Source organism: Centruroides vittatus, unplaced genomic scaffold (assembly GCF_030686945.1).
Source record: "Centruroides vittatus isolate TY-2023 unplaced genomic scaffold, ASM3068694v2 scaffold_1014, whole genome shotgun sequence".
Lineage (NCBI taxonomy): Eukaryota > Metazoa > Arthropoda > Arachnida > Scorpiones > Buthidae > Centruroides > Centruroides vittatus.
The window spans coordinates 33,831-54,997 of record NW_027122665.1 but is presented as its reverse complement, the minus strand read 5'-3'; the positions used below and the strand labels follow the sequence as shown (position 1 = coordinate 54,997).

At 34.6% G+C, this 21,167-nt stretch overlaps 1 protein-coding gene across 1 annotated transcript in view; it reads left to right on the top strand.

Moving 5' to 3' along the window:
- CSN6 (COP9 signalosome subunit 6) overlaps positions 1 to 16,308 on the top strand; it is a 37,404-nt gene extending 21,096 nt beyond the window's left edge. Inside the window, exons 7-9 of the mRNA XM_067283648.1 lie at positions 1,434 to 1,627; positions 3,137 to 3,205; positions 16,148 to 16,308. Of these exons, the coding sequence (XP_067139749.1) occupies positions 1,434 to 1,627; positions 3,137 to 3,205; positions 16,148 to 16,219 (335 nt within the window). The 3' untranslated portion in view covers positions 16,220 to 16,308. The remainder of the gene's footprint in view (positions 1 to 1,433; positions 1,628 to 3,136; positions 3,206 to 16,147) is intronic.
- Positions 16,309 to 21,167: the final 4,859 nt, after the last annotated feature.

Here is a 21,167-nt window from a genome sequence, read left to right as displayed (position 1 = left end):
TATTGAAAACCTAATTAAAGCTATAGAACAACTTAAGAAAACATGGAAGTCCGTTCTTGATAAATGTAAAAAAATTGCAACCGAAAATGAAATCACTCCAGAATTTGAAATAAATCAATTAAAAGGCCAAAAATCTGCTGAAGAATATTTTCATTTAAATATTTTTAATGAAATTATCATTCAATAATAGCAATTTCTTTAATTTTCAAGTTTTTGAAGTTTTATGGAAATTTAATGAAATGGATAAAGAGAATATAGTTTTGAGGGCAAAATTATTGCTAGAGAAATATAAAAATGAAATAAGTGACGAAATTGTAGAAGAACTAATACTGCTGAAGCATGTTTACAAATCTAATTTTAAACTAAGCACGAAACTGGCAGAATTACTTAAAGAAATTATCAACATGGGATTTGTAAACATATTTCCCAATATAACGATAGTGCTTCGAATTTAGTGTTCTGAAAAGAATTAAAAACTATCTACGATTGACAATGTGTCAGCAACAACTAAGTGGACTAGAAACACCCAACATTAATTACCAGATAGTGCATAATTTAGACTATTCTGAAATAATCAGTGAATTTGCTAATGTTAAAGAGCACAAAGCTTCTGTAAAATAATTAAATGTAATAATCCAAAAAATATTAAATACCATTGACTTTATTTTCTTGTCCATAATTTTATTTTAAATTTTGAAGGGCCTCTAAAATATTAGTTGCCCTAGGCCTCGCATTTTCTCTGAAAGCTTTGGTTATTGTTATTGTTATCGTTATCTTCAAATAAACAAGTATTTTTAGCATATGACGAGACCAAAATACTAATAAACATATAAGGAGCCACTTTAATAATGTGATTAAACATCTTTTGAGCGTGTATATGGATCTGAAAATTAGACATAACCTAAGCAAATTTGAAGAACATTTTTAAGCTGTGAATGTTTCTTGCGCTAAAAATTCAGCATCAACGAGTAGCTGATAACATGCAATCCCTATCAGTCTTAACGAGTTTTTTAAGCACTAAACATTAATCATTTTAATTATTTGCTTGCAGTACATTAGTTTAGAACTTTAGATTCCTGGAATTTGTTATCTGTTATATGCTAGCTGTCATTAACGACAACTTTGCAAAAAACAGGTGCCAAACACTGGATGAATTATTATTAACAAATAATAATTACAATTAATAAATTTTCAATTTAAACAGCTTTTAACTGTATAAGTTGAAGATTTATTAATGTAAAACTAGATTTGTATTATTTTATTACAGCTTATTACCTATCTCATTTAAAATTATCAATCAGTTAATCATAATAGAGAAGTAGAGTGATTACAATAAGCTGATACTGTATTGTGTAATTATAAAAAAAAATTAACAAACTAATTTAAGTATGTTAATAATAATTTTGATTAATTATTTGTTTTCTCGATGACAGTTGCCGAACATCTTCAGGCTCAACACAGTGCAATAAAAATGCTTCATGGACGTGTCCGACTAATACTGGATTATGTTCGTGCAGTGAAATCTGGTAGATTGTCTCCTAATCACGATATACTGAGAGAAGCTTACAGTTTGAGTCATCGTCTTCCTGTTCTAAATTCAGACAATTTCAGAGCTGAGTTTTATAATGTAAGAATTTGATTTTTTCAGCTAATCCTATAATTATTTTAAAATTTAATATTGAAATATTTCAAATAAATCATATTTTATTCAATCTTCTCAGTGGAAAGATTGAATAAAATATGATTACATCAAATATACAATCAAATATATATTTTTAAAATAATCTTCACTGATATAAACAGTCTATAATATTTTATGAGATAAATGAATGTTTGGCACTTACTTTAAACTTACTCTATTAACATTTTAAAGATTACATCAAATATACAAAAAATTATTAAGCAAGCAAAATTATTAGCATTCACTATAAATTAGTTTCTTTAATTGCTTTTAATTTAATATGTTTTATAAAGAATTGTTTTTTTGACTGTGTCTAGATTCTTTTGGGTTATAATTAGATTAGACTCTAATCATTGAAGCAAAGTTTGTTTGATGGAAGAAGGCAACATGATGCGAGGGCAATCTGCAAACAGGGTGACTCTTGAGAGGACTTTTGCGGGAAGCTGGCCTTATTTAGGTGAACGGTTAGACTTGTGGAGAAAACCAAGAAAATTCCATATGGCTAGCCTGTTGGTCAGGTGCAAACCTGGGATTGATTACAGGAGTTCAGTGGTTTATCCACTTGGACACTGGTGGGTTTCAAACAAATTATGGCAATTTTTTCCTCTCTTTTTGAAACTATTTGTCCCTTCTGTGGAGGTTTCAGTATGTTTGAGGTGTGCTTTTACTTGCAAAATTTTAGTCAACTTGTTGAATGTTATGTTGTTCCTTACAAGTTGAAAGCCAAATGTACTAAGCATTAATAACTTTTAACAAAATTATATTATTCTCATGAAGGCCAGGACACTTGCTTTGTGATTCTTATTACTCTTAGGACCTTGTTATTGCTGAATGTAGGTGATTACACTCAGAAATTCCTGACACCAAGCAGGTTATGCATAAGGTTATGCTTATCACAAAGAGAAGAGAGTTTACAAATTTCGGTACCTTACGAATCTGAATTCCCCCATGAAAGAGTGCAGGAAATCAGTCTTTGATGTCGGAAAAATAGTTCTTGAGGAGACAAAGCTTCAGACAATTCATGTGGAATAGCACTCAAACAGAAATTCAGATGAAGCACACTAACACAAATCCAACTGGGTAGGAAGGCACACACAAACATTAATTCCAATCACTTGGAGAATAGTGATGACTGACTAAAATTGGCTATTCTTCATTGTATTCAAAGGTGAAATTGCCTGGAGATGAGTGAGTCAAAAAAAGGTGTTATAAGGTGTCTCAATTGTCTCTGAGAAAATGTAAGTTGACACTCTCAGGTCAGAAAGTCAATATATCCAGGCTTCTGATGAGATCATCATTGGGTTGTTTTTTTGTTTTGTTTGATTCTCACATTAATAATTATATTTTAAGATAGCAAGGTTTAAATTTTAATCTAGTTAAATAAATAAATAGTATTTATAATAATTTCTGCTTTCGAACAGACAAATCACTAATTAAATTTTTCTTCACATTTAGCAATGCAACGATGTAGGACTAATGACCTACTTAGGCACCTTAACAAAAGGATGCAATACAATTAATCAGGTACGTGAATTTAAATATCTTTAACCTCTTAATGTATTAATTAATTAGAACTCTATATAAAAATCAATAAAAAATACTTAAAACTGAAAAAAAACGAAAGAAATGTGTTAATTTTGAAGAAAAAGCTTCAAAGTACAATTTCCTTTTTCTCGCCTTAGCGCGAAATCTGACACCGATGAGTCATTGTTTACACAGCTGGATGACCTTGAGAACAGCTGGTGTCCTCTTTCGCGGGACATTCTCATGAAACTCTCAGGAGGAGAAGGGTAAAAAGTAGGGTGAATACTAGATGGCGGTATATTTCTAAATATTTTTTTAAAATTACGATTTTAATTGAAATTTCCGACCCCCCCGACTTAATTAAACGTATATATAATAAAATCTATTAATTAAAAAAATTAAAAACTATTGGATGTTGTTTTTGACAACAGAAAATAGCTTTAAATAACTTTACCGAAGTAAAATCGGCGCTCTAGAACTTTAGAAGGATGAATGAAGTTTTATAAAAAAATCCCATAAAAAAACAATTGAGCGTTAATCGTGCGTCATTAAAGGTTAATTAAAATCGCAATAAAATTTTTTCGCGCGGGTAAAAATTTTTCAAAAAATTTGGAGACTTAGAAAACATTCCAAAGATGCAAAAAAAAAAAAAAATTTTTCCGGGCCAAAAGTACCGTTTTGTTTGTAACGCTATGAAACTTGCCCGAGTTAACTCGGGTCCGGACGGCAAGCGGTTAAAAAGAGTTGAACAATACAGTAAAACCTTGTTATTTTGATATCGGATAATTTGAAGTCCAGTCTAGTTCTTGGCCAAGAGAATAGGATTTTGATGGTACCAGGTGGCTGAAAATTCAGAAAAATCGTTAATGACGTAAATAACACAGTTTATAGACTTTTTACTTTATATTTCTGTAGTCTTCTCCCACATAACAACCACTTTTCTTTAGACGACATTTTCACAGTGTTTACTTTATTTCACAAATGTTTGAAGATGAGTGAAACTCAGCAAAACAGGTTTTAGGCTGTTGAGTGAAGAATAACTGGCGAGGTTACAAACAATAAACTTAATTAACATGTTGACTGCCATGAAAAGAACAACATTTTTATTCAACGGGAAAGTAACAGTTTTTTAAAATTGAAAAATCTTAAAGGATTAGAAAATGTTCAAGAAAATATTAAGTAAATTCAAAGTACACATCCTTGGAATGCATAACAATGAACATCATAGGCCATTTCATAGGAAACAAGTCTATCCTTGTTACATTCAGGTAAGAATTTAATTAAGAGTTCTTTGATTTTTTGAATTTATAGGTTTTCTGTATGTCTATCTTTCTGAGACAGGGATTGTGTTTTATAATCTGGGTTAATGGGATCCAGATATACGTGGTTGCACTGTATTTTAGTTTGGATAATTCGAAATATGTGTACAGTGAAATTTGAAGTCATTATTTGGTCCAGTGACCTGCAAAAATATCATTTAATTTGAAATCTTCCATCATATTACATGTTTATAAGAAAGTTTCCATGTCCAAGTGACTGTTTCGGTGTTGGTTTTAGCAATTATACATTTTTGACTTGATGGACGTCCATTCAAGGTCATTGTACATGTTGCGAATGAAGAAAGATTTTTTAAATTTTTATGGAAGAAATCTGTTTGGCATTTAATTATTTTGGACATTTTTCAAAAAAATCGTGTGTTTCAATAATTCCAAAGTCTATTAAATACGTGCGTATTCACCAATAGAATGTATACTTATAGCTTTACCCATTGATAGAGCTTGTTTTAATCAGATAACATGATTTTCATAATCTCAAACTCAAGATTGTGAATTCTTCATAGAACTAGCCTTTGATCCTCTAGATGAAATTTGAAATTATTGAAGCACTTAAGCTTCTTTCATACATTATTTTCAAGTGTTGCTTTGAATGTAATTTGGTTAAGTTTTCATTGTTTTCATTAAGTACATGCCAACTGACAGTTTTGTCAAAATAGCTTAAATTAGTAAGTAATAACTTGTAATATTAAAGCATCTGTAAACAAATGGGTAAAATTATATAAGATAGTGTCATAATTTTATTTGAGAGTTACAAAAATCTTTGATTTGAAAAAAGTTTGGATAATTTGAAGTAGTGTTTTTGGTCCCTTTAGTTTTAAATAACCTGGTTTTACTGTATTTATTAAATGTGTTAGCCATTTTAATATCCACATTTAATCAAATATTAAAAGTTTAAAAATAAATGTTGTTATAAAAGTTTTAAAAATAAAATTTGATTAATTTACAGGTTAAATTTAGAAAAAAAATACTTGTTTGTTGACAATTTTTTAAAATTGGAATTGACCAAAAAAAATTTCGGTACAATCTTGGTAATCTTGATGAGGCTGGAATGGTGTCAGATGAAGGAGATTGTCAGATTATTGGAAGTAAATTGAATTCAATGGCATAAATGAATTTGACAGTGAAGTTGACTGATAATCATGCAGCAAACACGAGTTGTCCTACCAATCAAAACTTCTAAGTATGTTGCTTTTGCCAGTAATCAGTGTTGTCACGTTAGTGGATTCCTGCTGAACTTGGTGGGAGTATGGCATTTTTGGTAGGAAACTTTGGGGGGACTGATTTTTATATTTACACAGTGTTATATTAAAGATACTGTACTTTTTTTGAGTAGCTCGTGATATTGAGCCTAACAGTCTAATATTTTACCCTAGTTTGAACATTTGAACTCAATAATGTTCTGCATTTAGTGGGAAAGCATTCAAATTTAGTGAAGTCGGGAGTTTGAAGTAGTGGGAAGGTTGCCTACGATTTGGCAATAATGCCTGTAATACCAGGTCATCTAGCATCAAATTACTGGAAGTGTCTAACTAGCAAACAGACTACCAAGATTGTTCTCTACTTAAGAGAAAGTATATCTGATGGCTTCCTATTAAATTAGAAAAACACATAAACATTTTGTAAACTTGGTAATGATCTCATTGTTACAACATACATTTTTGAATTATATATGTTACTGTATATTAATATATCAGGGATATGCAAAAATTTTTGCTGTTAGGAGAAATGAGACATGAACTATCAGGAAACCAGAACACATTTATTCATCATAACATTGGCCATTAACATCAATGATCTTTTGCCATTTTTCGGGCAACAAATGAATTCCCCACGATAGGCGGATTCAGGTTTTAAGCCAAAGAATGCAGAGGTGAAATTTTCAAAATCTGCAAGTGTGGTGAACCACTGTTGGACTAGACAATGTTGCATAGATCAAAACAGTTGAAAGTCTGAGGAAGTAAGCTGTGTATGGTAAAACCTCTCTTTTAACTGATCAACGGTTGTTTTTATGGTAGTAATGATGTGTCTGGCATTGTCATGTAACAGGATCACTGAGAGACACCCTTTACCTGTCCACGGATATTTTTGCTAGTGTCATGTAGGGATGTAACTACTGGCATGTACCACTATATGGCACTGTAGTGGAAGCAGCAGAAACTTTTACATACTCCTGATACCAATTGCAAAATAATGGTCCACACCAGTATAAAGATAATCAGTTAAGCAACTCAGTTTCATGGTGTTAATTTACTAGAATAAACACAATTCAATAAACTATTCAAACAATTTTGTGTATATTTTTGACAGTTTTGTGTATTGAGTAGTTGTGTTTATTTTTAATAAATTAACACATTGTTTCCTAACTGATTGTATCAAAACCTTTTTTTCATTCAGAAGTTACAACAATTGTAATTTGTAACAGACTACATATTCTTACTATAACCGAATCTGTTTATTGTTTACTGTGTTAGAAATTACCAGTTATAATACATAAATTTTTCTCTTATTTATGATAAGCAAGAGGTATAATTAATTTAACAATGCAAAGATAATGCAGTGCAAACTCAATCAGTGTTTTGACGAATGCAATATCTCTTTTTGATGCTTTGAGGAAAGATCATAAAACAATTTAGGAATGCTCGACAAATCTTTAGGAGAAAAATCCCAACTAGAATGTAGTGGCGACAATAAATATAATGTTGAAGTAAGCAAAGAAAATTTTCAAAAACCACAAGTTATTGACTAATGATTGAATACCAGGTTCAAAATTATCTGGACTAGCAGCATAAATTTTTTATTTATAAAAATTATTTTACATGAAACTAATCAAACACTAATGTAGATAAATTTACAAACTGATCACTTTTGTCTTCTAAAAGAAACAGAGGTAATGTTGGTCTTTCGTTGTCTTTTATGGAAGTTCAACTACCTTTAAAGTATCTAAATCATTCAAAGCACACGGTACTACTATTAGCAAGGGATCTTTGGAGATAATGCTCCAAGTAGAATGATAGAAAAATGATATTAATTGTAGCCTTTTCAAGTTTAAAACAATCTCACACTGATGTGTTACTCTTCATTCATTTCATCTTAAAAATTACATCAATAAAGAAAAATTACAAATACTTCAAAGTCTCAAAAGGAAAAGTTTCGAGACAAACTCAATAACAGTCAACTCACAATTGATGATTATTGAGTTTCTTGTTTTAGGGGCCATCCATAAAGTATGTAAGGTGATTTCGGCCATTCTCGACCCCCACCCACCCCTGTGTAAGAAACCGTAATATTTTCTTTGATCCCCCCCCTTTCCTATCTTACATAATATTTAGGCATGATTTTATAGAAAGATTTTAACAAAATTTATGAAATCCTAAAAGCCTTAGGTCCATAATTATTAGTTAATTAATATGTACTATTATTTATAAAAGACTATGTGAACAAATTTAAAAATATAAAAATTTAATGAATTCGAATGAACAATTTATTTTAAGAACTTTATTTTTTAATTATTAACAATCTTTTTATTATCATCATCATTAATCAATGTCATAATATTCATTTTTATATTAATTTTAATTTTCACAAAAGGACGCAAAATACTTTGACAGATCGACTAGCTAGTGCATGTGTAAACAGAAACGTCATACAAAATAAAACAAGAGAGAATAGAGAGAAATCACATTCTGTTACCATATTGATTATATCTTGGCTAAGGCCAAGAAAATAAACTACATGCTGCTAAAATGTGCTAGATGCACCTGGGAACTAAATCATAAAGCTTGTAAAACTCTATATAATGGGGCAATACAACCAATGTTACTTTATGCGGCCTCTAGCTGGGATCATGTAACTAGTAAAAATTCAGTAGCAAGTAAATTACTCTTTTTTCAAAGACAGCTTGCCATCGGAATTTCAAAGTGCTGCAGAACTGTTTCTACTAATGCCTCTCTGATACTTGCAGAGCTCCTTCCTTTGCCACTATGTATTGTAGGAAAGGTTCTAAACTACTACATCAGAACTACAACCATCAAGGCTCAACAACGATCTCCTCCTATCTACAACTATTCATATGCTACCACATTGCAATTACCTTACTATCTCTGATCACCCTGTAAACAAGGTTATCCCCAGGGTACATTTGGTGTCATCTGCTTTCTCCATGGATAAACATGCAGACATTAATATCTACATAGATGGGTCCAAAAGCCCCCTTCATGTCGGCTCAAGTATCTGTATCTTCCTCCAAACTGACATATTTTGCCCAAAATATGTTAGAAGGTACAGATACCCCCACATATCAAGCTGAAGAAGAATGCTGTCTACCAAGCTGTTCAGTGGGCCACTTCACTACCAAACAAAACTCTGTCTATCAACATTTACAGTGATTCTCAGTCTGTCCTAAAAGCTCTATTAAATCCCAATTGCAATAGCAATAAAATCACACATATCCAGCACCATATTAAAAATCTTGTAAATAAGATAACTTTTATATTTGTTCCTGGCCATACTGGCATACTAGGAAATGAAAAAGCCGACTTTGAGGCTAAGTCAGCTGAAAAGGACACTGACTTGGACTACACTCACATCCCTCTCTCATGTAGCAGCCTTAAAAATTATATTCATGACAATGCTATGCAAGAGTGGAATCAACAATGATTGAGCAGTAAAACTGGTAGAATAACAAGACTTTATTTTCCTAGTGTTGAATGCAAGTTCTCATTGCCATTTAAAGATTTAATATTTGCTACTGCTCAACTTCTTACTGAGCATGGTAATTTTAGAAGCTACCTGGCGATGTATAACCAGGCAGAAACTGCCTCTTGCTATTTCTCTACAGAAAACCTTGATACCGTCAACCATATGATCTATCAAGTATGTCCACTTGACATGCTTATTCAGAAGCTACTGTTTGATGCTTTTTAAAATTATGTTCAAAATATATGGAAGAAAAGATTATAATTTCTAATTTCTAGTTTTACATTTTAGTTTTCACTAAAACCCGAATACTAATTTTATGTTTACTTTGTATCATGTATTTTGGTTTATGTATTCTTAGTGTTATACACCCATAGGAGTGGTTCACTTATTCTAATAAAAAAAAAGAGAGAGAGAAACCACCACACGGCCTTTCTCCCATGATAAAAAATGTGTACAGCATGAGTCTGCTAGTGTTGTTATTCTATCACGTCACACAAGATGACGTTATTATAATGAGCATTCTTAATAGAAACTGCCAAATTAAAGCCAAATTCAAAACGCCACCACTCAGCAAGATTAAAAAATAAAAATAAGAATATTACATAAGACAAGATCCATTACCCCCTACCCCTGAGTAAGAAATCCTAGACCCCCACTCACCCCAAAATACCTTACGTAATTTATGGATGGCCTCTTATCAGAAATGAAGAAAACAAATTCAATCTTTTCTCACTGTAAAACTTTACTTTCTATATCATTACAAAAGAACACCATCTGCTCTTCACACATACACACACACACACAAAATGAACCCCAGTTTGCACCAAATGAATACAGCATTACCTCAAGTTTTCCTTGGATTTTGGTCACCCATTAAATACCATCACTAATAGTAATCAAATCATATAGCTTAACAAGTTCCATTTTTCACTTACTTTGAAAGCTATGCGCGTTGTTTTTGATCAAACCTTATAATTACAACTCATATATGTGTAACTAGCAGATAGGCCCGGCGTTGCTCGGGCAAAAGTAATGATAGCGAAGATTAAGATTATTACGTTATAGTCACAGAAGAAAAAGAGTAATTTCATCAACAAACTAAATATTTTTAATAAAAGGTCGAATTTGAAAATCGAATATTGTAATATTGTTCGATTTTCACGACGTGTTCTGATTATATCGTTCGATTTTCATCGAATGTTCTAAAGAAGAAAAGTCGAGAAAAACCGAATTAATCTGTTTAAATTTGAAAATCGAATATGTTCTAACATATTACTTTTTTTTCCCCTCCAGCGCCCGTAAATCTTGCACGTCGCCATCTCTTGTTCTCCATTGTTACTTAACACTTCTATTGATACTTAACACTTCCATTGTTGATGGAAGTGTTAAGCCTTAATCCTGTCCCTCTCCCCGTGGGGAGAAATTTCGAAAAATCCCTTCTTAGTGTGCGTTTTTGTGACGTACCGTAACTATGTACCAAATTTCAAACTTTCTACTCTTAACCGTTTGGGCTCTTAACATTTCCATTGTTACGTAACACTTCCATTGTTAACACTTCCATTGTTGACACTTCCATTATTACTTCATACTTCCATTGTTGCTTCACACTTCCATTGTTACTTAACACTTCCATTGTTGATGGAAGTGTTAAGACTTAATCCTGTCCCTCTCCCCCGTGGGGAGGAATTTCGAAAAATCCCTTCTTAGTGTGCGTTCTCGTGACGTACCCTAACTGCGTACCAAATTTCAACTTTCAACTCCTAACCGTTTAGGCACGTCTCGATAATGTATATAGAAGCTTTAATCCTGTCCCTCTCCCCCGTGGAGAAGAATTTCGAAAAATCCCTTCTTAGTGTGCGTTTTCGTGATGTACCCTAACTGTGTACCAAATTTCAACTTTCAACTCCTAACCGTTTGGGCTCTGCGCTGATTATTATTATTGTGTTGGGTTAAGTGAGATATACTCGGTTAACACTGGTGGCTATGTACTATGCCGGACCAAAGTCAAGGCATAGTAACCAAAACAGAAATTAAAGAAGTGTATCAGTGTGTGTGTCTGTATTCAGGAATTTTCTCACAATATGACATGTATTCAATATAGTGGCCTTCTGTAGTGTGATGTATATGTTTCTATTCAATTGTAATGTGCCCAGGCTTTTGTGTAGTGTGTGTGGTATGACACCTGTAGAGGAGAGAACAACAGGTACAATAAGCACCCTATCCATCCTCCACAGATGCCTTATTTCCTGGGCGAGTTCTGTGTACTTGCTAATTTTTTCAGTGCATGCGTTTTGTATATTGTGAGTGTTTGGAATGGATATGTCTATAATGTATGTGATTTTATTGTGTTTGTCAATGAGTGTGATGTCTGGTCTGTTGTGGTAAATTGTTTTATCTGTGATTATGGCTCTGTCGTAGTACATTTTGTGCGTGTTGTTTTCCAATACTGTCTGTGGAATGTATTTGTAGTATGGTTCGTGGATGTCTACTAATTTGTGTTTCTTTGCAAGCTCTTGGTGTATTATATTTGCTACTTGATTATGTCTGTGTAAATAATCTGTCTGTGCCAAGAGCTTGCAACCAGAGGTGATGTGTTGTATAGTTTCTGGCATAGATGTGACATTTTCTGCATGTGTCATTTGTGAGTGTTGCATCTTTGAGTATGTGTTTTCTGTAGTTTTTAGTATTTATGACCTGATCCTGTATGGCAATCATGAATCCTTCCGTCTCCCCAAAGAGGCATCCCCGAGCTAACCAGCTGTTTGACGCAGTTTTGTCAACAAAATCCTGGGCCAGGTCGTAAGGATGCCTGCCATGGAGTGCCTTTCGAGCCCACGATTGCTTAATGGTGTCTATGCTTTTTATATGTTGTGTTGTGTCCATATGATGTGAGTGTAAGTTTAATGGTGTGTTATTTGAGTCTGCTAGAGTTACTGCTTTATGTAATTGTGATGTTTCTTGTTTTTGTAGAAAAACTCTCGCAGTGACTGTATTTGTTTGTAGTGAAGGTTAACTATGTCAATCAGGCCACGTCTGCCATCTTTACGTGGAAGGGTTAATCTTTCTGTGGCGGATTTAGGATGATGTTGTTTATGCTTAGTAAGTGTAGTTCTTGTTTTCCTTTGGAGTTGCTCAAGATCTGTGTGAGTCCAATGTATAACTCCAAAAGAATATGTGAGTACTGGAATGACATATGTGTTTATTGCTTTAACTGTGTGTTTTGCATTTAACTGTGTTCTGAGAATAGCATTTAACCTACTTTGGTATTCTTTAATTAATCTTTGCTTTATTTGTGTATGTTCTGTTAGTTTGGCCTGTTGGAATCCTAAATACTTGTAGAACTCGCCCTCTTCCATGGATTCAATAACGTCTCCATTTCCAAGTGCAAAATCTTCTTTCTTCAGGATTCCTTTTTCTATGTGAACTGTTTTGCATTTATTTAGGCCAAATTCCATTTGTATGTCCTTGGTGTATGAATGTGTGATTTGTAGGAGTTGATGAAGTTGTTTTTGTGTGGATGCATAAAGTTTTATGTCATCCATGTACATGAGATGTGACAGTGTAAACTGTGTTGTTTTTTCGTGTCTGATATTGTAACCATATTGCGTGTTGTTTAACATGTTGGATAATGGGTTCAGGGCTAAGCAGAACCAGAGAGGACTCAAGGAATCTCCTTGAAAAATTCTTCGCCTAATAAAAATTTGGTTTGTTTGTATGGAAGTGTTACTAACCCTGAGATGTAGTGTTGTTCTCCAGTGCTGCATGGTGTTTTGGAAGAATGTAATGAGTGATGGATGTATTTTGTACATGTGTAGAATATGTAGCAGCCAACTGTGTGGAACACTGTCGAATGCTTTTCTGTAGTCTATATATGCCATGTGTATGTTTCTGTGTTGTTTGTGTGCTTGCCGTAGAATGACTGAATCTATGAGTAACTGTTCTTTGCATCCCCTGTGATTTCTACGGCAACCTTTTTGCTGTTCCGTTAGAATGTCGTGTTCTTCAATATGTTTGTATATTTTGTTTGCGATACAGGATGTCAATAATTTGTACAGTGTTGGAAGACATGTAATTGGTCTGTATTGTGTGGGGTCTGTGATATTGTTGTTTTTAGGTTTTATGTAGGTGATGCCCTGAGTAAGAAAATTTGGCATGTCTTGTGGATTGATGATGATGTGTGTTAGATGTTTAGCTAGTTCCTGATGCAGTGATGTAAACTTTTTGTACCAGAAATTGTGAATGTTGTCTACACCAGGTGTCTTCCAGTTGTGTGCTCTGTTAACAGTGTATTGGAAATCATGTATGTTTATTTCAGCACAGGGCATAGTTGGTATGTTGTGTAAGTTTCTGTTCTCCTCCTCGATCCAGCCTGCATCAGCATTGTGCGTGACAGCACTGGACCAAAGAGAAGACCAATATGTTGTGAGTTCTTCTTCTGTTGGTGTGCCACTGTGCTGTGTATCAGTGTTTGCTTTGTTATTAATTTGTCTGTAAAAGAGTTTTTCATTGTTTGTAAATAATTTATTTTGTTGTTTTCGTAGTGTACATGTTTTGTATCGTTTGAGTCTACGTGCTTTGGCAGCAAGTTTTTGTTTTAGTGTATCAATGTATTCTGTAATGCGTGTGTTGTGATGTTCATGTTTTGTGTGTGTTTTTATTTTCTTGAAAATGTTTTTGAGCTGTTTCCTTAATTTGGGTGTTATGTTGTTTTTAGTGTATTGTGTCAGCCTGCCTAATTGCTGTCTAATGTCATTTATTTGTGTTTCTATTCTTCTCTGCCAGGCAGGCTTGTGATAGAATTGTGTTTTCTGTGTATTTGTCTGTGATTGTACTTTCAGTCCATGGTGTGTCACTACTGTGACTGCCCCAGCATAAACTAATGTATGAATGTCTGCGAGTGTAGAAATTGAATGAATGTAGTGTGGTAGTAAGTGAGTGTTTACATAATTTAGTGTTTTTCCTACTTCCTTTGACGTGTTGATTTTTGGTATTCGTGGTCGTTGTGTGGGATCTGTACCTGTATATTTAGTGAGTGTTTCCTGAAATATAAGTGAGAGCGTATTAACTAAATCCAAGTCTATGTTATCAGTGATGGATGAGGAAGTGTCTGTAGTATCATTAGTGGTAATTGTTGTATGTGTGTTATTATCAATGCTTGTTGCTGGATTATCCTGACAGGTTACATGATCTTCATTAATGTTAGATGTTTCTGTCTGTTGATGTATTTGATCAGCAACCTGTTGTTTGATAAGTTCAAGTGTTGTTTGTGAGATAAGGTTGTTGTGTATAATTGTTCTTTTTTGATCAACAACCCTTTGTTCGGTAACAGTGAGGTGAGGATATTGTTGTGTGAATTTATGGTGTAGTTGTTGTCTGTATGCTGTCATGTTTGTTTCGAGTTTTGTTATGGTGTAATAATTACGGATGATAAACTCGTTCATTTCTACTGTCCATTTCATCAGTTGGCGTGGTTTTCCAGCCTTTGTGGTCTGTGGATGCATTGCCACAGAAACACCAAGGCTGGGTTGATTCCTCACATCTGTTGAGGGCATTGCAGTAGCCATGCTTGGGCCGGTGCTGCTTTCGCCACCGGTAACCAAGGGAGACTGTGGCCTATTTTTCGAACGTGAGCCTCTGCCTAACCCACGAACGCGGACCTTGTTAACCCGGGTGACGTCCGAGCCGGTATCACATTTAGTAGTTATTATTATTATTTTATTATTAACTCGTCTCGATTATATATATAGATGTGTTTTAGTCAATACAGTGTTACAAAGTAGAGCAAATTCACACGCATTTCTATTCAAGCTAATATTTACTACTTTTTGGTTGCAATTTGAAAGAATTGTAGACCTATAAATTCCCACCGTCGTCCGTCTGGCTGTGTATTTCCTTAATCTCAAAGGGAGTTAAATATATGAAAGACGAGACCAGATGTGGAAACCTTAGGGGCAGCAGGCCCTGATTAACTATATATGAACTTCTGAAGCAAACCAAAAGTCACATTATTTCAATTCAAATATTTCCTGCAGATGTTAGATAGACGTCAGCACGACTCTATTATTAAAGGAAAAGTATGATGTACGGGGGCAAGCCACTGCTAATTTGAGGTGGAGAGCATATATTTTAAATTAAATAAATTAAAAATATGATTAAAAATTACAGCCTGGCATCGTGATGTCTCAATAAATAATTGCTTGTCTGGGTACAAAATGCATTACTTGCCATTGTAACGAAGAATTTTACCACAGAATATTGTTAGCTAAACAGGAAGATTTAGAAGTAAAAACTACAGCTATTAGACGTAATTATAATAGACATTACTACCAAGCTACAAACACTACACAAACTAAAAATAAATCACAAGTAAGACTATATCAGAAACATCAATTCTTTAAATAGTGACAAAACTAACAGTAAATTCATTTGCCCTTTCCCAATTAATCTGAATTCCTTCATTTGCAGTTAAAAATTTAAAGCACGAGAACAAATTTTTATATCCAAGTCATTGGTTTTATTTTTTTAAGAGAAATATAATTTCATTAACTTTAAAAAAAGCAATTTAGGTCTGGTTTTAAACATTTGGTGTTGCTGCAGGGCCAGGATTAAGATGTGGGATACCATAAGTCAAATGGAGTTCTGCACCCATCTCTGGTGATATTATGTTACGTATGTCTGTCTTTCGTGCAGTTTGCATTTTAAACCTACGATGCTGCAACGGTAAATACAACTCCAACCTTTCGGTACTTTGTACGTTGATGGTTGTACATTCAGTGATATACTGTATGTGATGGTGTTCCTGCACCACAGCAACACCTTATGTTTAAAAGGCAAATATATGCACCAGGCTTTCAATTTATTTTAAAACATAATTTTGGTTACTAATATAAGATATTCTCTTTTGCAGTTTGTGAATAAATTCAACGTTCTTTACGACAGACAGGGCATGGGTCGAAGAATGAGAGGATTATTCTTTTAGTCTCGAATGTAAAAGGAAATTCGTTATTGCTGTTATTTATAAATTACGCTCTTAATGTAAATATTCAAAATAAAATTTTGAAAAAATTACATTTTGTCATTTTATTCTGGCCCCTCAAAGCTGATTTCAAAGACCCAAATTAAGAATTTGGTAAAGTATTGGTGATACATTGAACCATAACATAGCACTATAAGGGCTCTCTAATCAACCCTCTTAATACTTGTGACACATAAGTAATGTTCTATTACTATTAATATGCATTACTGGTCATTGAACATGTATATTATGCTGTCTTGGGTCTATCTGGAGATTCCAGCCTCCAACGTGCTGTCGCCTGTTGGTTAGTTCAGACGGCCCGTTTGTCTGATGTATTGTTCCAAGAAAGCCACATGCTTGTATTGATATTGTTGTCAGCCAGTAGATCGGGGTTAATGAGCGGATCAGATCAATGTTTAGAGACAGGGCCCTGCCAAGGGTCCGTTGTAGTGGGGGTAATTGAGCCAGAAGTGTTGTGTTGTTTCCTCTGCCGCAGTTAGGGCACGCTGGTGAGTCTGCAAGGCGCCGAAGGTGCAGGAATGTGTTCAGTGGAGCCGTGTCTGTTCAGAGACTGGCCAGTAGGGTTTCCAGGTGTCGGGATGAGGTGTGGTGGTAGGGCCAGTTGTTGAAGGGGCATAGGTGATCACATCCCTTTCTGTGCAGGATTGGTGTCCAGGCATCTGTTAGGTGTTGGATGATTGACTGCCTTGTCTCTCAGGAGATGTCTTTCGGCTGTAGCGGGCATCGTATAGTGCCAATGATTGTACCTGTTCTTGCTGCCTTATCTGCTGCCTCATTGTCTGGGATCCCCGCATGGCCTGGCGTCCACCCAATGGCGAGAGGTGTCATTGCAGCTGCTATTGTTGCTGCCAGATCTATCATGAGGGGCAATAACTTGTGAGAGACCGTTAGCAGTGCTTGGAGCACTGATCGGCTATCTGAGATAATCACCATTGGTCTTCCGAGATGACTCAGATGAAGGGCCTGTTGAATTGCTAAGGCCTCTGCCCCACATTATGCTATCAGTGTGTTTGTTTTCTAATATACACAGTGATGGCCAGATGGCCAAGCAATTAAGGTAACAGCTTACCACTCCGGAGACCAAACATCAGATACAGAAGGGTCGAAAACCACCAGGAATTTTTCGGGGGCGGTCCATCCAGATAAGTTGGATCCCATTCCAGACTACCCGTAATGGGCTGTCAAAAAAGTAGCCTTCTTAGTACACATGGGACAGAAAGAGTTAAAAAAGCCAAACTCAAATATAGATGATAATGAAGAAGCATTTACTTGTATTTAATTTGTATTCCTATTCTATATTGTTTTCGTCTTCCCTTCAAAAACATTATTTCAAACAATGTATCATTAAAAGATTATATGAGCTTAAAACATTTAAATTATTTAATTATGATATGTTTGACACAAAAAAAAAAAAAATGCATCGGTCAGGAACCAAACCACGGCCACCTGCCATTCTACCAATGCACCAATTTACAGCATTTCCAATTATACTTTTATAATGTCGACCTGTTTTCTAGCCATATATAGAAAATAAAGTGATCGTGTCATTCTACTTTCTCTAATGCAGGGATGTAGCCATGTGGGTCGCCAATTTCCACACTTCAAAACTGGGTATTCGCTATGAGTTAATAGTCACTTTTCTTTTGTCTCTTTCTGACCTGGGCACTAAGAGGGCCTCTTTTTAACAAGCCCATTATGGGTTTGGCCAGGCCCACAATGGAGTGGCCCGGTGGTTAAGGACTGGGACCGATATATCTGGACGGTCCATCCCCGAAAAATTCCTGGGGATTTTTCGATTTCGGGTCTCCCAGAGCGGTAGGCTGCTAGCTTGACCGCCCGGCCATCCAGCCGTCAAGTTAATAGTCACTAGGTAGGCAGTTAAATGTTTTTTAATAACTCCGAAGGCTTTTGTCAAAGATTTCTGAAATTTTGCATGGAGATTTGTTTATTAGGTGGATCGATGCTGTTAAATTTTGGTGGTTAAAGGTTGAGGAAGAGGTAGGAAGAATGGATGTTGTGTATATCTCCAGTAGGTTTGGACTTAAGATTTTACTCGTCATTAACATTTACAATTTTTATAAAACTCATCCCTATCCTCAAAATTAAGGTTTTTTTATTTTTTAACAGTTAAAAATATAAAATGTCTTTTAAATACTGTATATTGATTTGATAACAGATGACGCGACCAAAATTTTTGTTGCCGGTGTATTTTCGGGAGACAAAAGAAATTCCTCACCGCTACTCTCTTTATTCTCACTGTCAATGTGATTTATACATCTCGAAAGTACTGAAATTGCAATTAACATCGTGCAGTCTAGTAACGCAACATCTGAAACGGCTCAGAATTTCTTATTGTCAATTGCTCTACCAAACGTTTTGTAAATTTGAGTAAAATTATGCCTTAATATACTTATAAGTAAGATTTAAGATGTGCATTTCTCATACCAAATTGCTTCAAAAACACTTATTTTCATTTAAGAACAAAAAATCCTCTGTAGAACAGTGTCTTGTTTTAATTAGCGAAACGTGACTTCACATATATAATTTTTTAAGAAGAAAATATGGCATTATTTTTAAAATGTGAAAAATTTTCAATTCTGAAAATATTTTATGCCAAAAAATACTTTAAATCGTGGGTTTTTAAGATTAAAAGTCATATCTGATTTTTGAAAATTTCAAAATTTATAATTTAAAATGATAATTTAATTATCATTAAAATACTAAATTTAGGTTAAAGTTTTGTCATTGTCATAACAACAATAATTAATTAATTATTTAAGAACGAATTAGTTTTTCATTGTTTTAACACCTCTTCGGATGGCAAGAAAAAAATGTCAAATGCAATGGCTCTGAAGCGAGTTAATAGGGAATCGATCGACATCCGCCAGATCGTTGTTCGGCGGGAACTATCGAAGACAACATGTTCAAGTGGCAAGCCACCGAAACGGGTTCACCCAATAGTCCTTACGAAAGAGGTGTCTTCTCTTTAAATGTTCATGCCGCCAAATTACACGAGACCGACAGAGAAAGATATAACGAAGAGAAAGAATGGACCGAGAAATACACAATGCAACGTTGAAAATTTTATTTCGATTCTTACTTGTTACCGAAACACTTCTAAAATACAGAAAAATTCCTCGTAAATCTGGCCAATCTGCACAAAAACACGTTGGTTTTTGAACCCGAATGAATCAATTAAAATTTGTTGCATAAACAAATAAATAGCAATTATACTTATGCATTAATTTTCTCCATTCATTATTTAAAAATACACTTTGGCCAATCGGTATGTTTTGGTATTTAATACAAAACAAAAAAGAAATAAATCAAAAATATTATTTTAAGCTTCGTTTGAATATAGTTGTAAGCTTTTTGCATCTAAATATTAATTTAATAATCATCTCAATATATCAGGACGGGATGAAGATAAAGAAACAAAATTTAGCACGGTAGCAGCAGTGGCGTAGCGAACATAACTGGCACCCGGGGCACAACACTATTGGCGCCCCCTCCCTTCTCCAGAAACACATATAGTTTGTCTTGGAGACCATTTGGGTGCCCCTCTGCGAGTGGCTCCCAGGACATGATACACTCCCTTGCACCCCCTCACTACGCCACTGGGTAGCAAGTATATAAAGGGCATTGATGCTATATATTTTGGTTGTGAAAGGTCAAGGGGATGGAGAGATAGAAGATGATCATGTGTCGTATCTTGCAAGGGGTCGGACTTAACGAAGATTTTACTTGTTGTTAGCATTTACAGTGTTTTAGAAATACTCAGCTCTATCCTCAAAATTAAATCTTTTGCTATTTTATAATTAAAAATATATAAAATTTTTATAACAAAATCTCATAAAAGATGGTGCCACATACAATTTTAGTTATTTATTTTCATTAATAATACAAATGCTATTTTTAAATTAAAACTCATAAAAGCTGGAAAGGTTACGGAACTCATTGCTAGATTTTTTCCCTCTAGCTATGTTCGTGCAAAAGACCAACAAATTTTACGTGTCCATAGGTAGTGCTACATATGTTTCCACGTGATATGCCGGAACGGGTACGATCGAATTATGGATTCATACAAAAAAGTAAAAATTTCCTTCCTTTTATTTACGGCCCCGTGTTTTGTCGAGGTTTCTCGGGTCATTTTCTTCATGTTTGACAGATTTCCGGCCTGCTCCGTCATTGCCATTTTATTGACGTTGTTCCGCGGAAGCCCGGCTGAGAGATAATCGCCATCCCGAAAAACTGTTAACTCGTCACTATAAAACCAATTTAAAACAATGCAATGTTTTGCAGTGTTACGATACTTTCTGCCATTTTGTCATCAAAACTAATGATAACATCACAAGTTGACTTTGTTTGCTTCGTTTTTTAATTTCCTAATTACGAGACCCATCGGTGGCTGAGTGGATAAAACTACCGAACACTGCTAGTTGGTGGAAGGTTGGGCCTGGCCAAAGGATCGGTCACTTGGAGTTTCCGGGATTTCTTCACGTTAGTAATTTGGGTTAAATTTACCTATGGTAGTCAAAATGGCAGCTCATCTCTGATTCCAGCAAACAGAAGAAAGGAAACAGTGGGGATGCACGTTCTAACCTAACCTAAAGTCTAATAAGTTATCATAATTATTTTTAACCAAATTATTAGAATAGGTTAGGTTAGAACGTGTGTCCCCACTATTTCCTTTCTTCTGTTTGCTGGAATCAGAGACGAGCTGCCATTTTGACTACCATAGGTAAATTTAATCGAAATTTGTATCCGTAATCCTCGGTTGCGAATACCGAGGTCTTCCACGTAACTCGGACAGTGGTGGCAGCATCTTCCGGAAGCAGATGTAGGTCAAAGTTCAACAGACTCGACCGTAAATTGTATTGAGGTTCTGGGT